General features: G+C 41.7%; 1 protein-coding gene across 1 annotated transcript in view; it reads right to left on the reverse strand.

Annotated features, from left to right (window-relative positions):
• Positions 1 to 22,143: 22,143 nt before the first annotated feature.
• dyrk2 (dual-specificity tyrosine-(Y)-phosphorylation regulated kinase 2) overlaps positions 22,144 to 25,238 on the reverse strand; it is a 28,997-nt gene continuing 25,902 nt past the window's right edge. The window contains exon 7 of the mRNA XM_033614512.2: positions 22,144 to 24,918. Within this exon, the coding sequence (XP_033470403.1) occupies positions 24,272 to 24,918 (647 nt within the window). The 3' untranslated portion in view covers positions 22,144 to 24,271. The remainder of the gene's footprint in view (positions 24,919 to 25,238) is intronic.

A 25,238-nucleotide genomic window follows, 5' to 3' on the forward strand; every position in this document is an offset into this window, starting at 1 on the left:
TGTTGGCTGCATCCCCAGTTGCATTTGTGCCACTGAATGTGCATGTTTTTAGTGACCGTTGGCTGCATCCCCAGTTGCATTTGTGCCACTGAATGTGCATGTTTTTAAGCGATCGTTGGCTGCATCCCCAGTTGCATTTGTGCCACTGAATGTGCATGTTTTTAGTGACCGTTGGCTGCATCCCCAGTTGCGTTTGTGCCACTGAATGTGCATGTTTTTAAGCGATCGTTGGCTGCATCTCCAGTTGCATTTGTGCCACTGAATGTGCATGTTTTTAGTGACTGTTGGCTGCATCTCCAGTTGCGTTTGTGCCACTGAATGTGGGTATTTTAAGACAAATCCCGATCTTTTCCTAACCATAACCAAGTGTTCTTGTGCCTGAACATAACCACACGTTAACTACAGCATTGTTAGTAACGTAAAGTTTCAACATATCTGATGCACAATAACGCACAAATATTACATATCAAGGTTTTGTAGAAACGAAGACGCCAACATTTTTTCTAGTGATGTAAAAAGTAGCTGGAAACTGTGCGTGTCAAATGTAGTGGAGAGAAAATGTCAATACTTCCTTGAATGTAGTGGAAGAGCAGTAAAGGTGACGAGATGGAAATACTCCATGTAATTCTGTTCCTCTGCTGGTGTTTGAGTCGGCAGGACAGTGTGTGTGTGGGATTAACTCTGAATGAACCACAGTGTGTGTGTGTGTTTATGGCGATGAAGGAAGATGGCCGCCGGTCACAGTGTGGTTCACTGATGTGTTTTAAACAATGATGTCAGAAGAAGATCCATCAGGCTGCAGATACACACTGAACATGACTCTTGTCAGCGAGGAGGTTTTCGTGTGGCAGACTGACGGGCAGATGATAGTCAACGCTGTTTGCAGTTGACGTGAGAACTTAGCAGAGTCGATAATGAAACTGATTCTCTGTCTGCACTTTGTCTGCACTTCATGTTTGTGCTGTGTCGAGGGGCATCGAGGAGGCAGACTGCTGCGGTGGTAAAGGGCACTGCAACAGGACAGAGATGGAAACCTTGATGACACTGAGACACCCCCACCTCTGTTTCTCTGTGTGTGTGTGTGTGTGTGTGTGTGGTTTCAGTGTGAGTCAGCATGCTGCAGATGCTGTTGCAGGAGAAAGGAAATGAGTTTTGCATGTCTATAAATGATAAAGCTCTGCACGGCTGCTGCTGCAACATTTATACTTTAGTTATTATAATATGTGTTTGTACAAGACAGCGAAAAGCTCAACAAGCTTTTGGCCCTTCATCGAGAATACTTCAAGATATTTATTTGGAGATAAATATTTACATTTTTGGTTAAGCTGGTCAGATGTCTCCCTGCTTGTTACTGTGCACTAATGTTCTGTATGTATTAAGGCCTCTGCTGCTGGCAGATAGAAACCTCCCGGCACAGCGTGCACAATGTGCAGGATAAAACCTGCTGCTGGCGCCCTCTGATCTGAGCACTATGTGGCGTGGTGGTGTTTGTCTGTGTGACTTTAAACAGATTGAGGTGTGAGGACCAAAATGTTGGTCACAAATTGAGGTCATGTGATCGACAGAGACTTTAGTTTAATTCACATTTTGATTTTTATTGAAAAAATCAAACAGATAAATCAGAATGAACTCAAATGGCTTCAGATGAGCAAGCGTTTCTGTATTGTTATTCATATTGTCAGCAGGAGGTTCAACACACACACACACACACACACACACACACACACACACACACACACACACACACACACAGATGGTTATCTAACCACTGAAAGCAGATAAACTGATGAGGAGATAAGACATACTTGAAAAATTACACTGAAGTTGCACAGAACAAACAGGTTTATATAAATACACATAGAAACGTCTCAGAGGTGGGCGACGTTTTGCAAGTCACGAGTAAGTCTCAGGTCTTTGCACCCAGGTCCCGAGTCAAGTCTGAAGTCTTAAACTTTGAGTTTAGAGTCCTAAACAAGTCATGCTGAACTCTTCACAACCTGTTACGCCATTAAAACAACAGAATAATGAAATATTACACGTTGTGGTTTTCTCTTGCAGCCTGACTGGATGCTGTCAGGTCGATTCAAACAAAGTGAAACTGAGGTGTTAAACTTTTTAATCTTAAAGGGATAGTGCACCCAAAAATGTAAATTCAGCCATTATCTACTCACCCATATGCCGAGGGAGGCTCAGGTGAAGTTTTAGAGTCCTCACATCACTTGCAGAGATCCAAGGGGAGAGGAGGTAGCAACACAACTCCACCTAATGGAGGCTGACGGCGCCCCAGATTCAAACGTCCAAAAACACATCATTGAAACCACAAAATGTCTCCATACTGCTCGTCCGTAGTGATCCAAGTGTCCTGAAGCCCCGACATAAAAAGTTGTTTGGAAAAACCTCATTTGAACTCTGTTTTTAGCCTCATTGTAGCCTGTAGCTCTGACTGCCTCTCTGGGCACCGCGCTCACGTGTGTGCGCTTGTGCGAGACTGTGAGACATGGGCACCGCGTTCATGTGTGTTCCCATGCACGCTTGTGTGTGAGACCAGCGAGCATGTGAAGTATGGAGATATTTTGTGGTTTCAATGATGTGTTTTTGGACGTTTGAATCTGGGGCGCCGTCAGCCTCCATTAGGTGGAGTTGTGTTGCTACCTCCTCTCCCCTTGGATCTCTGCAAGTGATGTGAGGACTCTAAAACTTCACCTGAGCCTCCCTCGGCATATGGGTGAGTAGATAATGGCTGAATTTACATTTTTGGGTGCACTATCCCTTTAAGGCAGCAGTGATATTGATCAGATAACACTGTGAGTGCAGGACTTTAACTTGTACTGTGGTTTTAGTGCTTGTACTGCAGTGAAATATGTGAATACTGGAACTGGTAGTGTGAACAGGTGACCAGGACTGGTGGTCTGAGGGCATCTAGTGGACAGGTGGAGAACAGCAGGTGTGGAAGGTTCCTCAGAAACTTTTTTATGCATCGAGTTCAGTAAATGAAATTAAATTTTCCTGCATCATAATAAATATCAGCAGATGAAATAAAATATACAGCATGGTTAAATACTTTTAGGGTGACATGTTGAGCCGGCCCTTTAAGAGCTCAGACATCATGTGAAGAAAAAGATGATTCAGGTTTTTTTTTTTTTTTTTTTTTTTTTTCTCTCTGAGATGTTTTTTTTTTCAGGTGCATTTGTTTCATAGTTTCAGTGAATCTGCTGACTATAGCTTAGTGAAACACACACGCACGCACGCGCACACACACACACACACACACACACACAGCTCATTAACATATCAGACAGAGATGCACTGTGGCATTTCCATGAAGTTATGTGTTGTTTCCTGTTGTGAAGGAAGTTCTGAGTGGGTTCACAGCAACCACACACACACACACACACACACACGCGCACACACACACACACACACACACACACACAGAGTTAGTCAGAGTAGAAAGCAAAAATAAATCAAAGGTTAGCAGTTTGCTCCTCCAGTCCGCATGGCGACTTATCCTTGGGCAACACACTGAACCCCAGCGTGCCCCCAGTGATAATGTGTGAAGCTTGATACTGAGTTGCACCATGTCTGAAGGTGTCGGCCACAAGTGTGTGTGTGTGTGTGTGTGTGTGTGTCATGTAATGTCATGTATGTGTTAGGAATACTAAAATACACTGAACAAAAATATAAGCGCAACACTTTTGTTTTTGCTCCCATTTTTCGTGAGCTGGACTCAAAGATCTAAAACATTTTCTATACACACAAGAAAAGTCAGATACTGGTTAGAAAACCAGTCAGTATCTGGTGTGACCACCATTTGCCTCACGCAGTGCAACACATCTCCTCCACATAGAGTTGATCAGGTTGTTGATTGTGGCCTGTGGAATGCTGGTCCACTCCTCTTCAATGGCTGTGTGAAGTTGCTGGATATTGGCAGGAACTGGAACACGCTGTCGTATACGCCGATCCAGAGCATCCCAAACATGCTCAATGGGTGACATGTCTGGTGAGTATGCTGGCCATGCAAGAACTGGGATGTTTTCAGCTTCCAGGAATTGTGTACAGATCCTTGCAACATGGGGCCGTGCATTATCATGCTGTAACATGAGGTGATGGTCGTGGATGAATGGCACAACAATGGGCCTCAGGATCTCGTCACTGTATCTCTGTGCATTCAAAATGCCATCAATAAAATGCACCTGTGTTCGTTGTCCATAACATACGCCTGCCCATACCATAACCCCACCGCCACCATGGGCCACTCGATCCACAACATTGACATCAGCAAATCGCTCACCCACACGACGCCACACACGCTGTCTGCCATCTGCCCTGAACAGTGAAAACCAGGATTCATCCGTGAAGAGAACACCTCTCCAACGTGCCAGACGCCATCGAATGTGAGCATTTGCCCACTCAAGTCGGTTACGACGATGAACTGCAGTCAGGCCGAGACCCCGATGAGGACGACGAGCATGCAGATGAGCTTCCCTGAGACGGTTTCTGACAGTTTGTGCAGAAATTCTTTGGTTATGCAAACCGATTGTTGCAGCAGCTGTCCGGGTGGCTGGTCTCAGACGATCTTGGAGGTGAACATGCTGGATGTGGAGGTCCTGGGCTGGTGTGGTTACACGTGGTCTGCGGTTGTGAGGCCGGTTGGATGTACTGCCAAATTGTCTGAAACGCCTTTGGAGACGGCTTATGGTAGAGAAATGAACATTCAATTCACAGGCAACAGCTCTGGTGGACATTCCTGCAGTCAGCATGCCAATTGCACGCTCCCTCAAAACTTGTGACATCTCTGGCATTGTGTTGTGTGATAAAACTGAACATTTCAGAGTGGCCTTTTATTGTGGCCAGCCTAAGGCACACCTGTGCAATAATCATGCTGTCTAATCAGCATCTTGATATGCCACACCTGTGAGGTGGGATGGATTATCTCGGCAAAGGAGAAGTGCTCACTAACACAGATTTAGACAGATTTGTGAACAATATTTGGGAGAAATGGTCTTTTGTGTGTATAGAAAATGTTTTAGATCTTTGAGTTCAGCTCATGAAAAATGGGAGCAAAAACAAAAGTGTTGTGTTTATATTTTTGTTCAGTGTAGGTGCCACACAAGTGTTAGTCATACACACAATCAAGAATAAATGTTCAAACTCAGTATTTCTCTGTAAAATTGACTTACAGTAACTTTTATTAACAAAATATATTTCTAACATGTTTATTATTTATTATGAATAAATAAATGAAACTTTTTTTCTCAGTTGAATCATGTTCAACTGAAGGATGCACACTAAAATCTAATGTTGAACTTTAAATACATGCCACTCTGCTTTTATTTTGAAAGTCTAGCACAGGAAGCAGCCAATCAAATTCCTTTAGCTGCTTCAGAATCAGTCGGCTGCTGTCAGTCACTCTGGACTCATGACTTGGACTAAAGTCACAAAGTTTACAACTTTAGACTTGACAAAATCAAAAAACACCTGCAACAGGACTCGGACTTTAACACCAATGACTCGTGACTTCACTTTGACTTGATCCCGTCCCCCACGGTCAAAGATTAAAAAGTATGTTATTTAAAAATTGTGCCACAAATCAAATCATTTCCTGAATCACTCAAACACACTCTTCAGTCCCAGCAAGTCGACACTTAATTCTCCAAACCCACTTTGTCTGAACCGTTCCGACAGCATCCAGTCAGGCTGCAGGTGAGAACCACGAGGAACCAACGTTACGTTACATTTAAGATAATTTATGCTGTGGTTGATCCACAAAAATAGCGCGACCTAATTCAACGGCAGAGGCACCTGAACGACCAACTACACTACCACGAAAGCAGCGACGGGCCTGCCAACGGAGATCTGACCCGGCTGGATCCAGAACCTCTGTTGGCAGGCCCGTCGCTGCTTTCGTGGTAGTGTAGTTGGGGTAGCTAGCAACAGGAGCAGCCTCCTTCGTTGGTCGTTAGGTCGAGCAGCTGGATACGCCATCCAAAGAGAGCAGAGAGCACGCTCACAAATAAAGTTAGCACCAGCATGTTTGTTTGGTTCTGCCATTTCACTAGCTATTTACCGTCGCTTTGACGTCAAACAATGGAGACAGGTAATAAAATACTGCAGTTATCCTATCCAAATCGCATAGAATAATTCACGGTTTCAGAAGTACATGGGTCCGTGTGGACTAGGCCTTAGTTAGCAAGTTGATGCTAAGCTAACGTTAGCTGAAAAACAATTTCAAACTTGTTTGAACAATAAATGCAAGTTTTAAAAAGCACTCATGACTTCTGTAAATTTAAGATATTACTACTCTTACTGTTAAAATGGCGGTACATGTGGAGATGGACGCATTGTGACTTGTTTAGGACTTGAAACTCAAAGTCTAGGACTCGGGACTTGCCTGTCTTGACTTGGGACTTGAGTGCAAAGACTTGAGACTAATTTTGGACTTGGTCCCATCTCTGCTGCCTCCTGTTGATACATTTTCCATGGATAAATTATTGGATCTGGATGCCGGACACCAAGATGGTGCCGATTCTTTTCAGAGTTACTCGCCTGGTGCATGTACGCCAAAACAAGTTTTTAGCTTCTGGGTTTTCTGCAGCAGTATGTGACCCACTGAATGTGCTCAGCAATGTTGTGCTGATGTTTTAATAAATATTAAACCACCATGGCTGAAAAACAGTCATATTATGAAGAGTCATAATTGACCTTGTTTGCAGGTGGAGGTGTCAGCAGGTTTAGACGTCTCTTTCACAGTGATGGTTTTGGGGAAAAGGTCTCTGGGCTGTGGGGGATTTTTTCCTGCAATACCATGAACAGCCACTGGGGAGGCCGAGCAGCGCTCCTGAGGGCCTGAAATGTTCTTTCTTCTTTGTTAATAAGCTAATGAGTGTCAGACCCGCCTCTGCTGTGATCTGATTGGATCAGTTTTTGGGATGCTTCTCCAATAAAACATGAGAAGAGTCAATCAGCAGCCAACACAGTGTGAAATTAAAGTTACGCTGCAGTTCCTCTAATGGCCACTAGATGTCGCTCCAAGAAAACTGGTATCTTGGTAACTTCACATAGAATTTTCTGGCTTCAGTTAATAACACTGCTGGCAGCTCTGTGGCATCAAACCTCCTTAAAAATTCTCAGAGACTTTGTGAGGCACGTGTGTTTGATGTGTCCAGAGCTTTAAGATTTACATAAGATACTATCAGATAAATCACATGTTATAATCAACAGTTATATTATCTCAATATAATTATCACAATAACTTCTCAGCCTGGTGAGAAAACTCATTCCAGTGAGAAATTAACCATCTTTGAACTGGTTGAACTCTGTGGTGTTCATGTAGGAATCCAAAGTCTCTGCTGACACCTGGTGGATAAACTGTGCAACTACAACCAGAGCACAGGCAGATAGAGCCATTGTACTCCACCTGTTTCACCTGTTAAACTGTTTCAATAATAATAACTAGTCCATACCCAGTGGTAGCTTTGTCACCTTCTACGTATGCCAATCCTTACATCTACTACTGTTATCCATCAAATTTGATCACAACTACGACAAGATCTATGTACTGGACTCTACACTCTATCCACACAGCTCATACAGCCCATACAGCCCCTTCTCCCCCGTCTGCTTGTTACTTGGTTGCATCCAGAAACAAAGTGTAAAGCTTACACATACTTAAGGCACTGGAGGCAACACGATGTGTGCAATGTTACTGTTATGTGTCGCTGGGCGACTTTATACTGTGACGATAAGATTGTTATGTGTTTTAATGTATTTTATATTGTAATTGCATATTATATGTGCACTGTATTGGTTTTTTATTATTTTTTTAGGAACTATGCTGACAAACATCTGGCTACCAATGTAAATCAGCCCTTGGCTGCAGTTGGGTGCATCTACATTTTCTTTTTTTTTCTTTAAAAGGAATGTTCATTGATGTACACTGTCCCTTCTTAAACAAATCAATTATTTGAAATTGAAATTATTTGAAATGCCTATGTGCAGTTTCACATAGATTGACCACGTCAGTGAGTAGAAAAACGTGGGACAGACAGAATGACTGACTGACAGAATGACACACTGACAGTTTCCGTGATTATGTACAGCATACCATACCATGACTTAGTCATACCAAACATTAGAAAACAACACCAACATTGGTCCACAGGGGGAGCCACAGCGATCGGTCGCATTTTAGCCATTTTGAAGCATTTTTCTGTTGTTATAGCGCCACCCAGTTGCCAATTAGAGTTAAATTTCTCCAGTCACCTTGAGGCGTCCTGTTCTACATATCTACCAAGTTTAGCAAAAATCCATATGGCGGATAGGCCTAGATAAGAAATGAGCTCTCTAGCGCCCCCATTTTGTTTGATGGGCTCAATAATGGAGGGGTCCCCTCAGATTATGTGTGGTCATATGCCTACAAAGTTGCGTGGTGATGGGTGAAACCCTTGAGATGTTATACACCTTTATGTGATGAGCCACGCCCTCCGCAATATTCATTGCCTTATAGAAGCTCAGTTTTAGTAAGTTTTCCAACTTTTGCCAAGAGGGAACTTTAGATATTGGTCCCTAGATTATGTTCACCCAGTTTCATGCAGATCGCTCAAACTTCCTAGGAAGAGATCCATTTGAAGTGTTTTTCAAAAAATTCAAAATGGCGGAAAATCTATATAAGCGGAAGTTATGGGTTCTTGAGGCAAATGTGTTCCTCATGAGGAGAGGCATCTCTGTGCAAAGTTTCATGTCTCTACGACATACGGGGCATGAGATATGCCCATTCAAAGTTTGACATTTCAATGGGTTGCTATAGCGCCCCCCTTTGCCCAATTGATGTAATATTGCTTCATTGGCATCCTCCCATGACCCTCTACCACTGTGCCAAATTTCACATGGATTGACCAAGTCAGTGAGGAGAAAAACGTGGAACACACACACACACACACACACACACAGAGTTTTCCTCATTACATGGTCAGAACAGAGGATCACACTGGGTGTAGTGGCAGCTGTTAACCACTGGGTGGCAGCAGAGTATTACTCTAAATATCTGAACTTGAACTTTGACACTTTAACCCCTGACCTGTGCTGCAGCACATTAACGCACACTTTTATACTACACACACACACACACACCGTCTGAATGGATGAACCACACAGTCACAGTAAAGGTGGTAGAAAACAGCGTGTGTTTCCTGCAGAGAGGCGACAGTCTGAGTCGACCTCTGTTGGGTTCATCACAGCGCTGATGTTTATATCTGTGACATCATCATGAATAATTACTGCTCATTAATGTTCACGTCAGGCAGCAAGTGACAGGCGGAGCAGACCAAGTGTGTGTGTGTGTGTGTGTGTGTGTGTGTGTGTGTGTGTGAGAGACAGTTGTGCGATGAAGAGAGACGCTGGAAATAAACTGACCTCTGGCCCGACAAATCTGACACCATCTGAGCACACACACACACACATACACACACACACACACACACAGGGTTTTCCATTTGTCCTGAACTCAAAGACCCTCAGAGCAGATCAGAGAGCTGCTGGAGTCTATATTCAATTAGACAGGTAGACAGACAGACAGACAGACAGTTTCCATCATGTCTGGTTTTATATTTAGGGTCAGACTGTCTGCAGAAGGTGAAACATTGGACTGGAACAAAGAACAAACTGGTTCCAGTGTCAGACTGATTCAACCAGTCAGGACAGACGAGACTTAAAGGGACAGTTCACCCCAAAATCAGAAACACATATTCTTCCTCTCACCTGTGGAGCTGTTCATGAGTCTGGATAGTTTTGGTGTGAGCTGTCGAGTGTTGCAGATATCAGCCGTAGAGTGTTCAAAGTGCTAAAAAAAAAAACATTTAAAAAACTCAACATTAACGTCTTTTTCCAGAAATCACAACCTGGTCGCTGAAGATAATCCACAGAGCTTGTTGTTGCAGTTTCATGTAGCCTCCAGGGGGCGCTGCAGTGGGATATTTATGATTATTAAAGAACTTTAACTTTGCAGAGTTGGTGGTAAAAGCAAAAAAAATCTCTTCACGCACAATTAAATTCTGTTTTCTATCAAAACTTTTCCTTTTCTTGAATCCACAGCCTCGCTGGGGAGACTCAAGACCACTGTAGCTACCACTATAGAGACCTGGCAATATGTAGAGAAGACGCCGAGCTGAAGACGACTGGCCGATGTTTTAGTTGCAGAAATGTTGAAACTTTTTTTTAAATTCAGTGTGAACATACATGAAGGCGGTGCCCATGTCTCACGGTCTCGCGTAAGCTCGGGGGTTTAGCTCAGGTTAAGGATGTTTGGAGGATGAGATGTTTTATGGAGGATATAACAGTAAGAATGTTACGTGATGTCTTTAAGGTGTTTAACAGGGTCAGCACGTGTTGATTATGATCAAATGGTTTTAGGGTTATGGTTAAGGGTTTAGAGAGGGCTGTGGGTTTAAGGACGGTTTAGAGCAGTGAGCAGAGGGTCAATAAAGGTTCAGAATGAATAAGAGTGGATTCACAGCTGGTGCTGAAACTGAAACATGTTTAATATGAATGAACAGATGAATGAATGAATGTGTGCAAATGAGAGCAGGTGTGAATGAAAACAATATTAAAATGTAACAAACAAGGGGCCACACAGACACAGTTTGGTCAAACATCACCATGGCAACATAAACAAAACACCGGCCGCCAGTTACCTCGGCAACGGCTTCCCAGCCTGGACGATGGGAGCCAACATGGCGGCCGGTGACGAGTGTGACACCTGCTGTCTGTTCATCTCTGCTCTCATCAGCTCTGCTTTCTCTTCATTATCTGGGTCTGTAGGTCAGCCCCCCCTCTGACCCCCCCACCCCCCTCAACCTGCTCAGGTGACAGCCCAATGCATGCTGGGACAGCTGGCAGGGGGCACAGAGTCATCTCCCTGACATAGAGAAAGGATCTGTCAGCTGACCTCCTTCACATCACGGGCTCTCTCGTCCCACAGTTTGGTCTCTCAGGCATTCCTGCGTTTTTAAATAAGAGAAGCATCTTTTAGATGGAGCTAGGCTAGCAGTTTCCCCCTGCTTCCAGTCTTTGTGCTAAGCTAAGCTAAACGCCTCCCGGATGCAAAATCATCTGCTCGCTAAACCACAAATTAGGTTTTCAGCTTGTAAATGAAAATGTTAAAGTCTGCGTGTAAACACCACATACATGTTTTTATTTAGCCACAAATACAGAGACATTCAATTAATAATAATTATTCAAATGTTCAGATATAATCAAAGACAACACAACTCCACCTAATGGAGGCTGACGGCGCCCCAGATTCAAACGTCCAAAAACACATCATTGAAACCACAAAATATCTCCATACTGCTCGTCCGTAGCGAAAGCATGTGAACACACATGAAGCACGCAGTCAGAGCTACAGGCTACAATGAGGCTAAAAACAGAGTTCAAATGAGGTTTTTCCAAACAACTTTTTATGTCGGGGCTTCAGGACACTTGGATCACTACGGACGAGCAGTATGGAGATATTTTGTGGTTTCAATGATGTGTTTTTGGACGTTTGAATCTGGGGCGCCGTCAGCCTCCATTAGGTGGAGTTGTGTTGCTACCTCCTCTCCCCTTGGATCTCTGCAAGTGATGTGAGGACTCTAAAACTTCACCTAAGCCTCCCTCGGCATATGGGTGAGTAGATAATGGCTGAATTTGCATTTTTGGCTGCACTATCCCTTTAAGGCAGCAGAGGTCTGAGGAGGGTGGGTGGGAGACATTTATGGGCGTGTATACCCCCCCACACACACACACACACTGCTCAGGTGAGGGAGGAGCTTAAATTAAAGGTATAAACCAAGTGTCAACAACTGTGAGCAGCAGGTGTCCAACAGACAGGTTTCAGTGTGTCTGAATTTATGACGAACAATAAATGTCGCAGCTGCTCCGTTATCATACACACAGGATGCACACACAGAGGGTGGGTTAACATTTGAACAGTAAGTGGATATTAATGTGGACCCATAATCCTTTGCAGCAGGTCACACTCTCTCAGGTTACCTGTGTATGTGTGTGTGAGACCGTCATGATCTCCTGCTGAGCTCTGAGCTACATCCAGTTTTAGATGGACACACACACACACACACACACACACACACACACCAGTTGAATCTCATCAGAGCTGCAGCAGAATAGAATCCAGATTAACCTCCGTCACTGTTCATCAGAAGAAACGTTCACTGACTCAGCAACAGCTCAGGAGAAACTGTGACTCATCATTCATGCATCCAAACTGCGCAGAAACAGCTCTGACATATCAGCCCCATAAACAGAACACATGTTGGCATTTTAAGTTTCTGGAAACCGAACATGTAACAAAAAAACAAATAAAATAAAATGTCAAATAGCAGATATTCTTAAACGTAATGTTTTTGAACAATTTAATTTTCAGCTGTATGCTGTGACAACACTCAGGGTAACATGTGGTGACGTCAGGCAAAAAACTCACTTTGTTAGAGTTTAGAAAAAGATCATGTTTGGCTTTTAAATATCGTTTTGTTGCCACAAACGTGTCTGGAAATGTCCCAATGTCTAAATAAATAAACACCCAGTTTTGTCGGTAAATGCACTCGGTTATATTCCACCACAGAGTGCTGGTGTTACGCTGGTACGCTGTGAAAACGGTGGCAGATTTATCACAAACATTTTCAGTGATTTATGACAATAATGAAATATTTGGTGTTTTTACTTCCGTGAATTATTTAAATACTTCTCTTAAATACTTCATGTACAGAATCAAAAAAGGCCCCATTCATTAATTAAATTAGGTTTCAGTTCATGTTTTCTTTAAATGACCAGTTCTCAATCAACATTATGGGTAGAATCCTCCACCGACCCGCCCATGAGCCAGGCAGCAGCTGCTCTCACCAGTTAGCCCGTTAGCTTCATGCTAGCTCCTATAATTAGCAGCCGTGTCCTTCCTGCTAATCTCCTGCTGCCTAATATGGAACACAGCTGCTCCAATCACATGGCGACTCCTCGTTACCATGGCGAGCTAATTATCTCATCAATGACAGGGGAGGAAGAGTGTGTGGAGGAGGAGGTGTGTGTGTGACGGGCTGTGAGATCCACTAACTTAGGCAGTTCATTAATCAGCTGAATTTGAATGTGCAGCGATTTTGATCATCAATTAATTGTTTAAATTGTTTTCCAGCAACGCAAATGTTGCTTTGCTCTGTTTTATATCTTTATACGTTAATTCTCTTTTGAACCGCTGGCCTGAGAAAACAATTTTGATCATAACTCATGGTCTTCATCAGTGTATGGAAAAGCCCAGTTGTAAATGTTTAAATTCACATTTTTAACAAGTTCTTTTACGAAAGGTTCTTTGACATGTTGGGCAAATTTTAGTTTCTTTTTCACCTCGATGCAGACCATGTGATGTGACTGAAAGCTCCAAATCATCCACTAAATGAACCTCGAATTGAGATTATTTTGTCACGTCTTTTTCCCCATCAGATGGAAATATTCTAAATACTTTGCACACCTTTTTGATGCACCTTCATATATTTGATAGATCCAGACGCTTTAAATAAAAACTGAAGCTAAATAAAGGTAATGCCACAGTTACATAGAAAAACAATGGATCTGGTGTTTTGATGTGCTTCATATGTTGTTGAAGAGTCAGTGGTTCCAATCCCAGTGGATCAGGCTGTGAAGGAACTTTACAATTTGGCCAAAAGAAAAAACTGAATACACAACTTAATAAATTATCTTGATCCTAAAAATCCCCCTCTTCCCTATTGGCTATTATGCAACAATGTTGTGGGGAAAAAAAGTAAATAATGTAAAATATATAATAAAATACATAAAAACATAAAATCTAAAAATACAAATAAAAATGTTTTGCAGTGAAAAAGACTAACCCCCAACAAAACCCTGAGACTTCAGCACAGGCTAAATGCTAACGTCAATGTGCTAATGACAGCGCTAACATTCTTGATGTTTAGCTTCCTTATGAAGCGTGTTAGCATGTTAACATCCCATAATTAGCCGTAAACACAAAGCACATTTGAGGCTCATTGGAATGTCCCTAGTTTTGCAGGTATTCAGTCAGAAACCAGAGTTTTGGAAACTTTAAATGAAAAGTTAAGAGACATTTAACTCACAACCACACACGTCAGCCTCATGGTGGCGCTACAGGAAATATCAGAGGATCACATTTAAAGTCGGTTTTTGTCATTCTTTGCAAATAAAGGTTATTTTTACTGATGACACTTTGACTTCCTGTGTGTGTGTGTGTGTGTGTGTGTGTGCCGTCTGTTGTGTGCACTGATCTAAACAGTGCTATTTGCATCACACTGGTAATCACTGGTTGTCATGACAACGTGCCCTGCAATGAGCCGTGATGTCACATCCTCCTCCTCCATGACAACGCCGCATTCATTAGCACCTGTGAGTGAGTGGTGTGTTGTCATGGTAACCCCGGTCTAATCCAGCAGGACTTTAATTTAGGAGTCCCCCTCTTTGTGTGTGAAGATGTTTGATGGAGAGGAGCCTCCACCTTCCAAGGATTCACCAAAATGTCCTCCACCTTCTGAAATGATGTGGAATTAAGTTAATAAATTCTATGTTTTTAAAATAGTTTGGTGAGGAATAAAAATCTGTCTCAGCAGCTCTGGTATGCAGACGAGGAAGTATTCAGATCCTTATACCACAGTAGAAATACTCTGTTACAGTCAAAACTTCTTTCAATAGTAGTAGTAGAATCACCACCCTGTGGTTGTATGACTCCGCCCACCAGTCCACCCTGTGGTTGTATGACTCCGCCCACCAGTCCACCCTGTGGTTGTATGACTCCGCCCACCAGTCCACCCTGTGGTTGTATGACTCCGCCCACCAGTCCAGTGTCTCTGACAGTCTCCATCCATGTCAGTGAAAACATGGATGCTTCACACACAGAAGATCTATACAATCAGCACAGTTTCAAGATTAGAGTCACCAATTCAGTATCTGACCAAATGTCTCCCCTTCTGTTCCTGAGATATGACGTTAAAACATGATGATGATGTTACAGTCAAGCTGACCTTTGACCTTTTGACCTTCATTATTTCATCCTGTCAGACATTTGTGTCAAGTTTGGTCAGAATTAGTGAATGAATTATTCAGTTATGGACAAAAACATGTTTTGTGAGGTCACACTGACCTTTGACCACCGAATTCCAATTAGTTCATTCTTGAGTCCAAGTGGACGTTTGTGCCAAATTTGAGGAAATTCTCTCAAAATGTTCTTGAGACACTGCCTCGATGGGAATCAGATGGACGCAAGGTCACAGGGACCTTGACCTTTGACCACCAAATTCTAATCACTTCACCCTTGAATGCAAGTTGATGTTTGTGCCAAACCTGAAAAAAATTCTTCAAGGTGTTAAGATACAATGTTCACAAGAATGCAATGGATGAGGTCACAGTGACTTTGACCCATGACCAACAAATTCTAATCAGTTCATCCCTCTCTGAAAGGTGATGTTTGTGCCAAAGTTAAAGAAATTCTCTTACGGTGTTTTGAGATATCCCATTCACGAAAATGAGATGTATGTAAGGTCACTGTGACCTTTACTATTGACCTTTAAGCACCAAAATCTAATCAGTTTGTTGTTAAGTCGTTTGTGGCAAATTTTAAATAAAAAACTCCCAGAAGGCAATCATGAGAATGAGACAGACGAGGTCATAGTGACCATTAATCTTTGACCACTTTAGTCTCATCAGTTCATCGTGAAGTCCAAGTGGACATTTGTGCCAAATTTGAAGAAGTTTCCTTAAAGCGTTCTTGATATATTGTGTTTACAAGAATGGGATACATGGACGGACAAACCGATAGACAACCCAAAAAATTATGTGACTTTTATATCGATCTCATTAGGAAAAGTTTGTGAAGCTTTTTATATGAAAAATGATTTCAATGATCAAAATAGTTTTACACTGATTTTCTATCAGCTAATCAATCTTACAATCTAAAAATGTAACATTAGCTTAGTAGCCAAAAAACATGACAAAATTCAGAATATGGAGTTAAGCAGATTTTTGATCAAATCTAAAAACCTAACAGTTTAAAATTCCCAACAACTTGTACTGTTTTGCATTTATTTCACACACTGACTCACAAAAAGAAACAACACAGGAAAATAAACAATAAAATTGTTTTATTAATAATAATAATAATAATAATAATAATTTTTTCCACCACAATAAAATTTAACAAAGGCTCACTAGAAAAGTGTCGACTTCTGTGTTCTGTACAGTAGATACAGTACGTTGTAAAACTGGCCGCGGCGTGGCACAGCAGCGCATTCAACCCCAAAAAATTCATTATTCAAACATTTTTTCCACATTATTTACAGATAAAATCCACAATAAAACCCAGCTGGCAAACATCACAGAAATACAGCGCAGCTTCACGCTAACAGCGGCTAATGGAGACCTCCCGATAGAAGCGAAAATGGCTAACAAGCTAGTAGGCTACCTGGCTAGCATGGTAACGAGCTAGCAGGCTAGTTAGGCTACAGGTGCTTTCACACGTGAGCAGAAAAATTATTTTTCTCTGAATGCTACCAAGAGGTCAGTTCAACCAGACTTCATGTTCCTGTGTGAATGCAGCCTGTTAATTATAAACTTTTTAAAAAACAAAACACTATCACATGTTCTCCTTTCATCCTGAGGCCCCGTCGACACGTCTGCAAATACTCCTGACAACAGATATTTTCCTCTACGTCCACACAAACAGTTTAATGTCACTAAAACAGAGATTTTTGAAAATGCCTTCTAAGACTTTGCAAAACTGGATACAGAGCGTTGATAACATCCTCTCCTTTATTTGCAAACGACAATAGCAGACTATCAGATTGTTGACGACAACTCCACCATGTTGTCTGTTCACACGTTTTGTTTCGCTGTAGCTTCTTGGGCCGTGTATCAGAAAGATGTTGACCAAAATAGGTGTCAAAAGGTAGATGCTAGAATGTAGTCACTGAACAAAACTAGCATACCTCACAAGCATCAACACTTAAGCTAGCATGTAGCTGGCTTAGGTAGATAGCTAGCCTTCTTCGAAGCTACGGAACTAGCTCTGAAGGGTTAAGTTAAAAGTGAGGGTTGGGGTTATTTCTTGTATCTTATGAGATGAGTCACGTCTTCACATATGATGGATTATTAAATAGATTATTGCTGCGTTTGGCTTAATATTTATTCATTCACTACAATGTCACTTCTTAGCGGGTTTGAATAACAGTCTGTGTTGATGCTAGCGCAGTTTGCCCATGTTATTGTAGGGTAACTATAGAGAGTGCTTAAGAAATGAGTCCTTAAAACCCAGAAATGAGTTAGCATGTTAGCATGTTAGCACTCGTGGTGACCTCGTCTTCAAATCAATGGGTTTTTGGTTAAATGTCTGAAATAAGGTCTGTGGTTCCTGGGGGCTTGATGCTCGGTGACCACATTCTATCATCTACCACTACACATGCTCCAGATCTTCTTCTCTGGTATTTGATGCATTGTTGACATAGCCTTTATCTGAGACTTTGGAGTTGTTTGGTGTTCTAGGGTGGACGGAGATATTTTCTAAAAACAAAGTCATGTGGACAGACGGAGAAAATATCCATTTTCAAACATGTCTGTATTCACGTGGACAGGGCCTTATGATCTGAAAGGCAGCTTCTCCTCTTGTTGCCCCTCTACTCACGTACTTTTTGCTTCCTGTCTTACCTTCCACCTGTCTGTTTGTTTGAGCGGCTAGCTCTCAGCTAGCTTTGTAAAGGAATGCACTTTGGTAGATTCAACCAAATGCCCTGGGTGTTAGTCACAACAATGACAACAGTAATAATCATAATAATAACAATGATAACTGAGCAGTCTGAGGTACCAACATGAAAAAAAAAACTTTAAAACCACATTAATGCTAACAGCTAGCAGGTATAAACTTGCTATGTGCTACTAGCAGTCAGTTAGCAGTAGGCTAGTGTTAGCTTCACTGTAGAGAAAACAAACGTCAGTGCAGCAGCTAGCGGCTGGACGCTAGCGGGCGATCGGCTAGTGTTAGCTTAGCCCTGTCGTCAGCAGGCGTCGTCGCCTGTCTGTCCCCGAGGCGACAGTTGGCTGATATGTGTCTGTACATTGTGCAGCCATGTTTTATACCCCCCCCCCTTCACCTCAACACACACATACACACACACACACACAAACACTTGATGTCGGTGTTCATCAGTTTAAAGCTACAATCGTTGGTTGGTGCGTTGGCCTGCTCTGCTGGCTCTGTAAACAATACAGAAGCTCATTTGTACCAAAAAATATTAATAACGAACTGTTAGGAGTGACGATAAAAAATTAATCAGTCAAAATTATGAGATACTGAGACAATATTTTGATTTTCTAAGTATAAATGAGATAGTTGTGACTTTTTAATTTCTGGCTGAAAATTATGATAGCAACCGACCAAAATTTAATGTCTGTCTGACTTAAGAGTCCAACGTCTTTCTGACGTCATGTTGACGTTGTGTTGTAAAATGACAAACAAACCTTGTTACATCATGTCATGATTTTGATTTAAATTGAGTGTTTATTTTTTATCCTTCCTAACATCACTAATTTTTGTCTTTTCCTGGCAGTAATGGGCTTCCATACAACACTCCCTTTACCAGCTGCTATTCACGCTGCATTCAAGACAACTGGGATAATCAAGTATCCAGCCTCCTGTTGATAAAAGGTGCGACAGAGAGCATTAAAACATTGTTCCACTAGTTTCTATTTGATGATTGTGAACTGAAAGTTTACACCATGGACACTTTAATTCATATAATATCAAAAGACACAAAGTGTTGGCACAACCAACCTGCGGATTAGGGTTACCATTTCTCTGTAACTCAATTCTTCAAATGTTTCATCTTTTTTTTAAAGTCCAGATTCAGGATGCCACCTTCAAACAACCTTCAGCCAATCAAAGTTGAATATTCTCCTCATACTTCTGTAGCATCTTCGTTACTGTTTAACTAATGAACCTGATTAACTCTTTCTTACGCCTTTACAGCTGTTCTCTTATCACTGCATGGTCACACTTTTCTTGAGGGTGTGGGAGAGGTCAGAGGTCACGGGGGGTTCACATGGTGTCTTTGGGCTTTGCTGAAACAAACCAGGAGCCAATCAGCACGCAGACTTTGGCCGCCGAAACTCACTTTGACATGAGTCGTCATGACATCATCGTGAGTCGCACCAAAAAGATACTAAATCATTTTTTTGTTAAATATATTGTTGCCATGACATCGCCACTGTAAATGTGTGTGTGTGTGTGTGTGTGTGTGTGTGTGTGTGCGCGCGCGCGTGCTGGGTGGGCGTGGTCATGGCGATGAGATACTGAAGGCACAAAGTTACGACTCTCAGCACTCTCTAAAAAAATTTAAAAAATTAAAAAACACAATCAACCAACCAACCAATCAAATCTTTAGAAAACAAACAAATAAACATCAGAGAGGACCGCCCCCCTGAGATGGGCGGAGCAGGTAGTGTCTGTGTGTTTTACATCATCAGGTCCTTCTGTGCATCACCTCATTGTCGTCCCATGTGCTACAGTGCATCACGGTTGCCAAGCCGATGGCACATCCTCCCCCTCCGCCTCCTCCTCTTCATCCTCGTCCCCATATGACTCGACTTCCTGTCGGTGCGTTCAGGTACAGTTGTGTTTACATTGATATTTATATATATCTATATATATATATATATATGTGTGTGTGTGTGTGTTTTTGTGTGTGAGGGAACAAGCTTTAAGACAACCTCTCGTAACGTCGACACACGCACACACACACTGCTACATACAACACACAGACACAGACACACACACACACACACACATTCAAGTATACGGTATGAACTCCACATCATAGTAAATATGAAGATTGGATTAATAAATATTAATTAAATTGTAGTAAATAAATAACCCCCCCTCCCCCTCCCCATGAGATCACATTGATAAATCAGTTTGACCTCTGATCAATATTTTACCAGTCAATACGACTGATCAGAGTTAACGCTCGTCTACGGCAGCAAACCTTTTTAACATTTAATCAGTCGGGCTGAAAAGTGAAAATGATTTTTGTCGTGTTAATCTAAGATATCTGTCAATCAAATGTAACACATTACAAATATATTTTTACATTTCAACTTGTCAAAACTAGTTTAAAGATATCGTTAATTTTGTTTAAGATTAGTTTAGATCCTTTTTCACTGATAAAAACAATTTAATTTCCACTTGTGGAAAAAGTTACGATTCTATTTATTCTTACTATTTACAGTTCCAAGCCAGCATATCAATAATTTTATTTTGAGCAATTTTAATTAAAGATGTCTACAATTCAACTGTTACTAGTAGAAATGACTTCTATCACAGTTCTATCACAGTATTCTATCTCAGTTCCAGATATCTGTAATTCAATGTTGACTAGTTATAATTCAAAGTTGACATATCCATAATGTAATTTTGACTACTTGCAATTCAGATTGATATCTTCAACTCAATTTTAGTTAATTCTTGATATAAACAATTATTTTTTTTAGTGGTTGTTATGGCAACTGTTGACTTCTACCACTGAGCTTAAAATACAGATATTACAAATGGAATTCTCGATATATAAAATTCAATTCAAAACTACATCATGGATATGTCGATTTAGATTTATAACACGTCAAAATTGACTCACAGCTATCTGTAATTGAGTTCAGAAGAGATAGTAGTCAATGGTAAAAGTTGACTGGTTACAGACATCTACAATAACCATTTCCTCTAGTGTGAAAGTAGTTGTTTATATCCTTAACAACAATTACAGCTAGTCAAATTTACATTATGGATACGTCGATTTGGAATTACATCTGTAATTGAGTTTGAAAAGAAGTCAATGGTAAAAGTTGACTAGTTGTATTTAAGTTACTGATATCAACAAAGAACATTTTCACTAGTCAGAATTGCAACTATTCAAAATTACATTTTGGATATGTTGATTTGGAATTACGACGTGTCAAAATTTAATTACAGATATCTGCAACTGATTCTGAATAGAAGTCAATGGTGAAAGTTGACTGGTGGTAATGAAGTTGCAGATATTCACCATGAACGTTTCCTACAGCGAGAAATAAACTGTTGATATTCTTCATCATAATGGCAACAATTTAAATTACATTATCGATATGATGATTTTGGATTTGGGATCGGTTACAGATGTCAATGGTAAAAGTTGACAAATTGTAATCAAGTTACAAATATCCTGATAAATATTTCCACTCGTAATAAATGACCTGTTAATATCCTTAACTAGATTTGCAGCTAGTCAAAGTCACATTATGGATATGTCGATCTGGAATTATAACATCAAAACTGAACCTGAGATATCTGTAACTGAGTTTTAATAGAAATCAACGGTTAAAGCTGACGACTTGTAATTAAGTTATAGATATCTTAATTTTACATTATGGATGTGTTGGCCAGTAATTCTAACTGGTCACAAAGTGGTTGCTGATATCTGTCATTATTACCACTACTGAATAAATGTTTAAAGGGCTCGCTGTCTACACATTACTGTAACTAGGTTGTTTGTTTTTTTTAAATTTGTTTTATTTCATTTAATCTATTTCTTTCCATCTTTCCCCTGTAACTCTGCTGCGCACACATTGTGTATTTGTAATGCCAGTATCTGTTGCGTGAATCAAGGTTTTCTGATAACATCAGGGCCCAGTCATCACCAGGAAGTGGCACCAGAGTGATACCGTCATGTGATGATGAGATTACAGGCTGTTTCAGGAGCGAGTGGTGAAACTGGGTACACTGGATTAACCAGTTCCCAGCATGCATTGAGCAAGATGCAGGCGACAGCACCTGCAGGAGTAGGACATGACAATAATGTCACATTTATCATATGTCATGCTACTGGAACTGATTTTCATGCATCGTAAACATTTGTGTTTTCCACATTGTTTACATTCATTTGTCACTGTATTGGACCGCTTTAATTTGTGTCATCTCTTTTCACCAGTTTAATGACACCTGACTGCAGAAACAGTGGCATCCACTGTCATTAGCGTAATATTATTAGCTGTAATATTAGCATAAAGGTAGTGGATGGAGACGCACATTTATTTGCATTTTCTTTTGCTAATGTCCGTTGAAACATTTAAGCACACATGTATCACAACTGACTGCGACACATACCGATGTGACTGGACCCGTTTTAATGATTACGTGTTTTAGTGGATATGTTTAGTGTCTAAATTGTTTATTACTTGAGAAGAAACCCTGAATTAAAGCCGGAGCACCGTCACGCGACTGATTCTTCCTCTCAGAGACAGCAGACTGTAAATATGCTGCTCAGGAGGTTTTTCTTCCAAATAAAATTACACTTCCTTGTCTGAGTCTTCACCTTCAGTTTAAGCCACGTCTTCAGGAGGCGTTCAACCGGTGTAGGAATTTAAATCTTGGCTCTCTGTTTGACATGCGAGACAAAACGCTGCAGTTTAACCCAGGCTGATGTATCCGGATACAAACAGCACACCTCGTCTTGTTGTCCTTTATGTTAGGTGCCCTCAGGCTGTATGTGACACTGAGCTCATGTTCCATAAAGTTTACTGACGGTCATAAAAAATCTTTATTATTCAGACACAGAGGCTCCATGTAGACTGATTTCATCTGTGATTTAAAGCTGTGAAATGGAGCCACTGTGACTTTCAGCTCTGCACGCTGGGTCGCCTCTTCCTCCACATTTTACAGCTAAACAAACGCTGCTCTCTGCTGTGACATGTGATTTTTGTGTGTCTAAGTGTTTCCCCAAAGCCTGGGGTTTTATTAGCATGCTAAAACATGAATTAGCCTTGATAGTTATTTACTCTTCTTTCAGTTAACATTAATTCATAAAAGCAATAATTTAAAATGGTTGTAGTGTGTCAAGTACACAGACAACTACCACAGTGTTACATTTTTTTTTTGCATTCATGACTTGTCAAATATATTAATATTTAATTGGATCAGAACTTAGTTTGGCTAATTAAATGCTAACCTGCTGTTTCAGTTCATACTGTTCATTTTTCAGACTTTGCTTGCCAACATTTTTTTTAAATATTAGAGCCCTTTAATTTTAAGACTTGTCTGTTAAACTGCCTTCACTCTACCTTCTTCTTTTCTCTTCGCGCCCTCGGCCATTTTGCATCCTGAATAATCAGATATGGTTAAATAATAGGGAACAAAATGGTGTGACTTTACCCAAACATACTTGTTTTGACTCCCTCCTCTTCTCTACGAACCTTCAGACAACTATAAACACTTATAAAGTCTAAGTCTGTGCTTCGTAAGGCTGGGCAGTGGAGAGCTAACAGGCTATGGCTAAGAAAAGGCTAACGCTAGCCACCAGACTGCCAAAAAAAGGCAAATAGTGAGCCAGCTGTAGTGAGCTGACTGATTTAAAGTTTGCTAGGCTAACTGCTAGCCGGTTAAAAGGTAGCAAAGTGACACCTAAACACAACTAACCAGTGGTTATTAGCCAGTTAACAGTTAGCCAGCTGACAGGCACAAAGCTAACAGGTAGATGCTTCAGTCAGGGTCGCTAGGATTAGGTTTTCTGATTAATCGTGTGATAATTTAAGTCAAAGTAACAACAAAATGCTCCCCAATGATCCCAAAACTAAAACATAAGACAGGATTGTTTCATAGTGATATGAAACACAGATTAGAAAGCTAATTGTTTTTTTTGTTTTTTTTTAGTGTTACAAGGACATATCTGACTGTATCTGACCCAACGACTGTCCGCAGATATAACCCTGTAAGACTAACGTCATACAAAGTTGTTTTTGGTGTCGATTAATCAGCTCAGCTAAAAAGATTCTGTGGTAGAAACATAAAAAAGCCTTGTTCCCTCCGTCAGCACCATGTTTGTGGATGTGTCTGAGTGTTTGGAGCTACAGAGTGATGATTGTCTGAGCAGCCCCACCATCATCCTAAACGTGTGGTCACTTCCTGCTCACAATGAGTCTGAACGCACCCAGGTTTATCTATAAAGTATCCTTCAGTGCAGCGAACATCGCAGCCCGGCTGTTTGTTGCACATCTTAACACCCCGAAGCTCACTGCGTTTGTCCTGAATGCACTCCCAACAACGCTGTGAAAACCAGCGTGAAATAAAACAAACGCTTTTCAAAACTGGACAAAACCAGTTTTATTTTAGTTCCAGCTGGTTTGCTCACGAGCGGCAACTCCCACTGCAGCGAGCGGGGTGCGTTCACTCTCAGCTGACTAGTTTGGGCAGCACCGTCCGAGGCTGGATGTTTCCATTGGCATCGGTGATCGCTGCCAAGTTAGTCCTGGTTTTGGAGGAGGAGGACGTGGTGGTTGAGGAGGTGGTGGCGAACTTGGAGATGGAGGTGATGGCGCCGTCAGTGGTGGTGGTGCCCCGTTTAGAGGAGGAGGTCTTCTCTGTGGTGGTTCCTGTCGGCGGCTTGGGGAGTCGTCTCCTCAGCCACGGGTGGCGCAGCGCCTGGCTGGGTGTCATCCTGAGCGCAGGGTCCCACTCCAGACATTGTTTGAGGAAGTCCAGGAACAGCGGGTCATCGCAGCCCTTCAGCGCCGTGCTCCATTCCTTGCTGCCTGGTGGGCCGCGTACCTTCCCTCGCCGTGAGCGGCCACCGTTCAGCACGGTGGTGCCGTCGGGCAGCGTGGTGACGGTGCAGTACCGGGGGTATCCTTTAGATGACACAAAGTTCTTGGCTCTCTTGGAGGCGTCGAGGAGCTTCTGGCTTGGCATGCCCAGAAGCTCGATGATGCAGGCCAGCTGGTCGGCTTCGTCTTCGCCCGGCAACAGTGGGTAACCGGTCAGCAGCTCTGCCAGGATGCAGCCAAGAGACCACATGTCGATTGGCATCCCGTACCTGGCACCTGGAAGACAGAGATCAAAACCTGGAGTCATCAAAATGATCTGCTCATTAATTCTTTAATTCTCAGTAATTAATTATACGTATATGCGTACATACATCGGTGTGAACTGGCAATGACCTCATCTGACATAGTGACTGTTGGAACAGACAAACATGTTGTGTTGTGTGAACCCGGCTTTAGCTGTAATGTTAAGTCTGTGTAAAGCTGAGAAAATGTTGACTCTGCAGAGTTTCAGAAAGTTTGATTCTTGTGGCTGGTATGAACTGAGACTAGTGGCCAAAAATGAAGTGAAAAGCTGAAGGAGCAGCTCATTAACATGT

The sequence above is a fragment of the Epinephelus lanceolatus genome, chromosome 23, assembly GCF_041903045.1.
Source record: "Epinephelus lanceolatus isolate andai-2023 chromosome 23, ASM4190304v1, whole genome shotgun sequence".
NCBI lineage: Eukaryota > Metazoa > Chordata > Actinopteri > Perciformes > Serranidae > Epinephelus > Epinephelus lanceolatus.